Here is a 9,122-nt window from a genome sequence, read left to right as displayed (position 1 = left end):
GTCAAGAATCTTCTTCATGGCATATTCGCTATAAGTATTGAAGAGGATGGGAGACAGGACGCAGCCTTGACGCACTCCAGCTCTGGTGTGAAACCCAGGTGATCTATCATTATCAATTCTGACGTATACTAAGTTATTTTCATAAAGTGATTTGATGAGAGTAATAAGATGTTCAGATAGGGCCATTTTATCTAGGATTTTCCAGAGACAGATCCATTTTCGTCCAGAGACGGTGTTGAAAGTTTTTTGATAGTTCACGAAACATAAGTATACTGGCATGTTGTATTCCCATACCTTTTCTATTGTATTATTTGTTTCAAGTTTAAAATCTGCTGAGTGTTCCCCTCTCTTTCATAAAGCGCGCTTGTTCTTGTAGGATTTGATTGTCTAAGAAGACTCTCTGATTCTACCATGAAAAATGTGGAGCATAACGTTGATGGCGTGCGACATCAAAGCTGTAAGCCTGTAATTGTCGCATTTCTTTTTAGAGCCCTTCTTGTGTAGTGGAATGAAGATGGATTTGGCCCACTCATCTAACTACTTTTGAGTATCCCATATTCTCCGACACAGTCTCCGAAACATGTCAGTTCTAAGTTTTCCAGTGACTTTAATTCAGATGATTATTTCAGATGATATATCATCTGGGCCACAGACTTTGTTATTTTTAAATATGCTAATGACCCATATAACTTCTCTGAAAATATTCGGCTCTATTATACTTAGGTGGCTACATGGTTCTTGATTCTGAGTATTCGTCAGTTTATCTGTGTATAAGTTCTTACAATACTTCCTCCAGACATCCAAAATGCGCGCGCGCGTGTGTGTGTGTGTGCGTGTATGTGTGTGATATTATAGTTATTATATATTGTATATTTAACACTGAAACTATCCGTGACATTCATACTTGTATATTTAGATATATATTCTAGAAAGTTTTCAACAAATTAATTTTTTATTCATTTTAATATCAAATAAAATTTTTTTAACTAATATCTATAATAAAATCTCAATGTTACTGTGCTTAAAAAACGCTTCTGAATCGCTTCTAAAGTGCAAGCACTTTAAAAGCACATAATCATGTTTTGATCAAAATAATTAGAAATCTGTTATTCACATGCAATGAAAGTGCCTAACTGACAGCAGTTTTTGGAGGTGCATTCGCAAGAGCGCTCCCAAAGCGCTTTGGACACGCTGTTGTGCTACGTGAGTTGTAGGTTATTCTCTTGCCCTTGCGTAAACTTGAATGTATTATATATTGTTAGGACGTAACTTCCAATTACCGACATAAAAATTGCAAATTGTATGCTTTGTGCTGAGTTGTATAAAAATCGCATAAAAGTCGAATTGTTGCTTTATATAATAGTTTCCATATTATCGATAACGGTTATTAATTCAAATTCCGATTGCATCGTTGTTAATCTGTTGCTCATTATTTGCCATTTTTATATTATATTTTTAATCCAAATTTATTCTGACACCATGTAATGAGTGCGTTTTAATAATGACTTTGCAGAGTGTTTTATGAAATGTTTATTGCTTGTGTTTTACAATCGCAACTGGCTATATACTGAGAGTATAAAGAGGAAAACTCTCTTGCTTCAGAAGTGCCATCTATCATGTTACATCACTAACATTCCTCCAATATTTCTCTAATATTTCTTCAATGTTTTTCTAGGATAATCACCATATACTGTGAGATATTGAACGAATCTGCTGCCTTCTTCGCCACGGTCGCTCAATTGCGATACTTCATCAGCACTCGGACCTTACCTCTGTACGATTGGGTGCCCTATGATATCTCGTCAACGACCGCTTTCTGGGCAACTATATTGCATCAAACCATCGCACTAATACTTTGCGCGAACGCCAGCGTTGCCCACGAGACTCTTATTTCTGGTTTTATGATCCAGATCTGCGCCCAGCTAGATATACTCTGCTATCGTACTCGTACGTTGCCAGAATCGTTGCGAGAGGCTTGGAAATATAGTAACTCGAAGGAAAATTTCAAGATGCGAGAACGACAACTAATCCGTGAAATCGTCTATCATCATCGCTACGTGTATAGGTGAAGATATAATTTATTTGCGCGTCAAGGCAACAGGGAATAACGAACCGTCCAATCAGAACTCTGATGTGTAAGTTTGATATTATATCCCAGAGCTCTAATTGGACAGCTCGTTATTCCCTGAATTCCCTGTGCCTATTTCCTGTATTATCTTAAGCCGAAGATGACTCAAATCTAAAGTCGAAACGTTCTTCAAATTTTATCATATTAATACCATATAATTAAATGTAGTCTCGCTTTAAAACTTACGTTTAACTCCTATATATGACCCTGAACAATTTTCTTACTTATATTTGAATCAAAGGAGTCTTTTAATATTTAACATTTTAGATTAAATTATTTCATTATCTTTAAATTAAATTAAAGTTGACAAAAAACGGATAAAATTAAAGCAAATTTCTTATAAGAAATATACATAATGTCGCAGAGTTATGTATATAAATAAACGTTAAAAAATAATAACATAAATAAGAAAAAGCATACAGCCACATACGTAAGATGTTTATCGCATAGTCATGTATTTAAAAATTTTACATGTAAATGTTCCGGTCAAGACGTAACTATCATTAGTACAATAAAGAAAATGTTAAATGTTAAATTGCGCATTAAGATATCAAAATACAAAAAAATTTTTCAAAAATCCCGTTTTTTTAATCTTTTTGACAGTGAGATTAAGAATTATTTCTTGATGCTTGTTAAACATGGGATTACCAGATTCTGATAAAAACAAATTTTTATAAATTATTGTTATTCAATTAATTTGCTCAATGTAATTACTTATACAAAACTTACCTGTGTTTCCATAACTATTAAATATAACATTATAATGCAATATTATTAGGTATGAAGAATATTAACATATAATAGATGGAAAAATTTGTTTAATCTGTTGGTAAGACTATTTTGTACGAAAGTTCGTGTAATTACAGTGACATTGTCGTTTCTGTGAAGTCACCATCTTATTTTTCAAAATCGGAAATTTTATTAACAGTTCTGCTTGGCCCCGCAATAGTTCTAATTCCTGCTAGGTTTTATAAATAATTTCGTTGATTTAACATAAAACAAAAATAAGAATATGAGATGTTAATTCCTCGTGGCATCTTATATTCTTATTTTTTTTTCTCAAGATTCGAAAAAGTTGATTTTTCTTATGAAATCTTATAGTTCTTGAAGAGTTCTATATTTCCTGATAAATATTAACAATCGTTTCAATCTCTAAATATTTGTAAATACAATAAATTTCAAATTTAAGAGCGGGCACCTCAGTTTCACAAAAATGAATTTTTATTATGGAATTATTTTGTTCTGGAAGAGTACAACAGTTCCCAATAAGTTTTACTAACAATTACGGCTTTCAAATATTTTTAAATAATTTATTAATCTGGGCGCTGATATCGCACATCAAGAGTAAAGTATCTCTTAACAGCCAGTTCCAGCCGACTTTTTGGCATATTCCAATAGTTCTACAATAGTTCCGAAGATTTCTATGGATTTCGCGTATAATTTTGGTCTTTAAGTATTTTTTAATGATTATTAAACCCGGGCGCTGGCACCGCACCCCAAGAGTAAAGTACCTCTTAACAGCCAGTTTCAGCCGATTTTTTGGCATATTCCAATAGTTCTACAACAGTTCCAAAGATTACTATGGATTTTGTTCAGAGTTCCAGCCTTTAAGTATTTTGAAACCATTTTTTAATCTGAGCGCTGACACCGTATCCCGAGAGTAAAGTACCTCTTAACAGCCAGTTCTAGCCAGATTTTTTGACATTTTTCAATAGTTCTACAATAGTTCCGAAGATTTATATAGGTTTCGGTCAGAGTTCCGACATTTAAATATGTTCAATCAATATTTTAATGTAAAGCGCTAGCACCGCACCCCAAGAGTAAAGTACCTCTTAACAGATAGTTCCAGCCGACTTTTTGGCATATTCCGATAGTTTTATAACAATTCCGAAGATATATATATATTTCAGTCAGAGTTTCGGCATTTAAATATTTTTGAACAATTTTTTAATCTGAGCGCTAGCACCGCATGACAAGAGTAAAGCATAGTACTTTTTAACAGCTAATTTCTCCCGATATTTTAATTTTTTCCAATAGTTCTGCAATAGTTTTAACAGTTTCTACTAACGTTTTATCAATATGTTTGGCCTTTAAATATTTATAAGCAATTTCTTGTTCCAAAATGTCTTGTTCCGAACTGTTTCACAAGAATAAGGTGCTACGGAGTTGCAAAAAATATTATTTCGTTATTCAAGTCAGTATAAAGATTGAAGTCTAGTTTTTAAAACGCTTTATTTAAAATTTGGAATTGGATTGTAAAACAAATTGGATTGCAGAACTACTAAAAAAATTTTTTTAATCGGGAGGAACTCGCTGTTAAAAAGTACTTTACTCTTGACATGCGGTGCTAGCGCTCAGATTAAAAAATTATTTAAAAATACTTAAAAGCTGTAACTCTCAACGAAATCTATAGAAATCTGTGGAACTATTGTAGAACTATCGGAATATGTCAAAAAAACCGGCTAGAACTGATTGTTAAGAGGTACTTTACTCTTGGGGTACGGTCCTAGCGCTTAGATTAAAAAATTGATTAAACATATTTAAATGTCGGAACTCTGATCGAAACTTACATAAATCGTTGGAACTATTGTAGAACTATCAAAGAATGCCAAAAAGTCGGCTGGAACTGACTATTAAGAAATACTTTACGCCTGAGATGCGGTGCCATCGCTCAGATTAAAAAATTGTTTAAAAATATTTAATTGTTGAAATTCTGACCGTAATCTACATAAATCGTTCAAACTATTGTAGGACTATCGAAAAATGCCAAAAAGTCGACTGTTAATAGGTACTTTACTGTTGGTGTGCAGTGCCAGCGCTTAGATTAAAAAATTGTTTAAAAATACTTAAAGGAACTCTGAACAAAATCTATAGAAATCTTCGGAACTGTTGTAGAACTATCAGAATATGCCAAAAAGTCGGCTGGAATTGGCTGTTAAAAGATTCTTAATGTGCGGTGTCAGCGTCCAGATTAAAAAATTGTTTAAAAATATTTGAAAGTCGTAATTGTTAATAAAACTTATCAGGAACTGTTGTACTCTTCGAGAACAAAAGAATTCCAGAATTCATTTTTGTGAAACTTGAGGTGCCCGCTCTTAAATTTAAAATTTATTTAAAAATGTTTAGGGACCTAAACTATTGTTAATATTTATCATGAACTGTAGAATCCTCCGAGAACTATAAGATTCTATAATAAAAATCAATTTTTTCTGAATCTTAAAGTGCCACGCAGAATTAGCGCCTCATAATCTTTTTTTTTTTAGCTAAATCAACGGAACTACTCGTATTTATAAAAACCAGTAGGAATTGTAGAATTATTGCAGGTGCAAGCAGAACTGTTAATAAAATTTCCAATTTTTAAAAATGTGGTGCTAACTTTTCTTTTGATTGTGCGTTTATTACCCATAAACTCGCCATTAAAAACAATGTTTATAAAGTTATATCGTTGCATTACACTGCACACGCTCGAACACAGTTCCGCTCGCATCTTTGAGGAATCGGCGAGGCTCGATATGTTTAGAGTTTATCACCGCATCCATCAAAATACAACTTTCGAATACCGTTTCGATGACGCGTCAACGGAGTCCGTACGCACCGCCCACATGTACGAATCTTCCGCGTACAAATGCCTGCAAACCCTCGAGCCCCGCGATACGTGCGATTAGTGATTGTCTATTACGTAGGCTGTTGGAAAAGTTTCTGCAATCTAGTACTTCCAGTGGCGCCAACGTTCTGCTACTATCGTATCCGTAAAATTAGATGTTTTTAACCTATAATTCAATTGACAGTTTGTACCTAAGTCAATTAGTTTTGTTTGCATAGTATTTTAAAGAAGTTATTTTGTAAGAAAATGGAAATTTCGCGTGAAAATTTTTGGGTAATGATTTTTTACGATTACAAATGTAATCTAACTCCGAAACAATGTATCGATCGACTTCATTTGGCTTTTGGGGATGAAGAACCACCCAATAGGACTGTTTATAATTGGTTTGCCGAATTCCAGCGTGGACGTATCTTTCTTAGTGATGAATTCCGTGAAGGTCGTCCATCCACGTCTGTTGTTGCCACTAATGCTGTACATGAAATGATTGAGCGAGACCGGCATATAACATACCGCGAAATTCAGGCATCCTTAGGCATTGACATGAAAGCAATACATACGATTTTGCATGATCAATTGAGCGAAAACTTTGCACTCGTTGGATCCCACATAATTTGACCGAAGCTCAAAAACAGGCTCGTGTTAAATGGAGCAAAGAAATGCTCAAGAAATTCAACCGAGGTCGGTCAAATTTGGTCTACAACATTGTTACTGGGGACGAAACATGGATCTATTCCTATTCCCGAAAGTAAACAACAATCCACTGTTTAGGTATTTCAAAATGAACCGAAACCAACAAAAGTTGTTCGTTCACGCAGTGCTGCCAAGCAAATGATTGTTTGTTTCTTCGGTTATACCAGACATGTGACAACCGTGGCTTTAGAGGATCGAAGGACTGTAAATACTGATTGGTATACAACAATTTGTTTGCCAGAAGTCATAAATGAATTGCGTAGAACAAACCGAAATCGTCGCATCATCCTTCATCATGCCAGCTGTCATACAGCACGTCAAACTTGATTTTTTATCCAGTAATAATGTCGAATTGATGACTTAGTGTCCGTATTCACCTGATTTATCACCTAATGACTTCTTTTTGTTCCCAAACATTAAAAATAAGATGCGTGGTGAGCGATTTGAGTCGCCTGAAGCAGCTGTTGAAACATTTCGTACACTGATTTCTGAGGTTACAACTTTAGAGTGGAAAAAATGCTTCGAAAATTGATTCGAGCGTATGCAAAAATGTATCGATCTTAAAGGCGAATACTTCGAAAAACAATAAAGCCATTTACCGAATTTTACATGTTTTTTTTTCATATTGTTTGCAGAAACTTTTCCAGCAGCCTACGTACCAATCGATAATCGCGAGCGTTTGATACGACTCTGCTCCTCCAATGATTCTATAAATTCGTCGCATTGCTATTCCTACGCACTATACTCGTCTATAGTACTAAGCAAGGTAGCTTGCTCAATCAAATTGTGCTCCATATTGTCACTTGCGCTGTCGAATTGACTAATGATGTTATTTGACTAAATCTTGTTATTTTTATATCATTATGCGCACGATTTGGCAACATTGCATCTCAATTATATCACATTATATATATTATTTGACAACGTCGCATTTATATCAAATTACATTAATGATTATCATTTTTGAAAAAATCTTAAATTACGCTAAGAAAGCAACTGTATATTAACAGATATTACATTATTTGGCAACGTCGCATTTATATCATATTACATTAATCACTGTAATTGCGAACCATGTTCAATGTTCTTGAAAAAAATTTCTTATATTATGCTAACAAAGTCACATTGAAACTTGCAAATTTGCTGACACTGCAATTTACATTAATGTCATCGCCGGATATATCTAAAAATCTTTTGTTATAAAATCTGACGTTTGCATTTTTGAAGTTATTAACCGGAAATGGTCATATAAATATCCGCGAGGATTTTTGCGAAAAGTCAGTCTGTGTAAAATGGCTAACCGTAATTGTTCATCGTTCCCGCATTTAATTAGCAATGGGGAACTCGATTTCCGCAATGTGTTGACTCGCATTAATATTTTTTGCCCGATAATGATGAAGGGATGAGAATTATATTGAAGAGAAACGTGGTAATTATATATTATGAAAGGGTTATACGCCTCAGTACTGGGACGAATGAGCCATGAATTTCTTTTATTATAGATACTTAAGGATGAGTATATCCGAATCTGAGGGATCCCCATAGCACAGTATACGAGATCTGGCTATTAAATAACGAGACTGCTTATGAAAAAGAGTTTTATTTTAAAAATTATTCTACAATTGAATGCTCCCCTTCAATGTACTCCCCTCCCCTCGCCACACACCGTTCCATTCGTTTTTTCCATTGGTCAAAGCAATGCTGGAAGTCTTCTTTCGTAAGAGCATTTAGGAGCTCCGCCGATTTTCGCTTCACCTTTTCCATCGACTCGAACCGGGTTCCTTTTAAGGCAGACTTGATCTTCGGAAACAGGAAAAAGTCACAGGGTGCTAAATCAGGCGAGTACGGCGCGTGTTCGAGCACTGGAGTGCCTCTAGCGGCTAAATAACGCTTCACAGACAGCGCGTTATGGGCAGGTGCGTTGTCCTGGTGTAAGATCCACGACTTGTTTTTCCACAATTCGTCATGTAAATTTTTTCTGACAGTTTCTTTATCGGCGTTTACAGTCTCAGCAATCATCCGAATGCTCATACGACGATCTCCGCGCACAATTTCATTGATTTTGGTCACTGTTTGCGGAGTTGAAACAGAAACAGGTCGACCTGGACGTTGGTCATCTTCGGTCACACATTGTTATCGGCACGAGAGAAAAACAAGTTCGTTTCTAACCTCTATAGAAAAAAATACTACTACTGCGACAAAAACGTGTTTTCGTACTGGAATAGTAGACACTTCCAGCTATCCAACGCTGCATTCGTTTCCCACCCTACCTCTCTAGGACGCCTTCTGCGCGCGCAGTCTCGTTATTTAATAGCCAGACCTCGTATAGGTACAGTAGTGCAACTCTCTGGCGGCACCTTTCATGTTAGTGTTAGTCAAAATGGAGTGCGCATGCCTGAAATAAGTAAGTTACTCCGTCTCTTTTCCTCCTGTTTTTATTGTTCTCTCTCTCCCTCTCTCTCTCTCTCTCTCTCTCTCTCTCTCTTTCTCTCTCTCTATTTAAATAAACGTTTCAATATTCCACTTAAATATTTGTCTTTCAAGCATACCTGGTTCAGAATAGAAATTTAGAAGAAGTATTACGTGTATTGTCCATTTGGTAAAATGTTGTGTGAGAAATCTCGAGAGATTGGTCTAATTTTTGTGATAAAGTGAAAAAGTGAACAAAAGTAACATAGAAAACCGAGCAAAACAGATTTT

The 9,122-nt window shown here is 35.1% G+C and overlaps 1 protein-coding gene across 1 annotated transcript in view; it reads left to right on the top strand.

The window, feature by feature from the left end:
- Positions 1 to 418: 418 nt before the first annotated feature.
- Positions 419 to 9,122, top strand: part of LOC108754289 (odorant receptor Or1-like) — a 36,935-nt gene continuing 28,231 nt past the window's right edge. Inside the window, exons 1-2 of the mRNA XM_018496486.1 lie at positions 419 to 465; positions 1,676 to 2,065. Coding sequence (XP_018351988.1) covers positions 419 to 465; positions 1,676 to 2,065 — 437 coding nt within the window. The remainder of the gene's footprint in view (positions 466 to 1,675; positions 2,066 to 9,122) is intronic.

This window comes from Trachymyrmex septentrionalis, unplaced genomic scaffold (genome assembly GCF_001594115.1).
Source record: "Trachymyrmex septentrionalis isolate Tsep2-gDNA-1 unplaced genomic scaffold, Tsep1.0 scaffold79, whole genome shotgun sequence".
NCBI classification, from domain to species: domain Eukaryota; kingdom Metazoa; phylum Arthropoda; class Insecta; order Hymenoptera; family Formicidae; genus Trachymyrmex; species Trachymyrmex septentrionalis.
The sequence above is the reverse complement of the archived record's forward strand: the minus strand, read 5'-3'. Positions and strand labels throughout refer to the sequence as shown.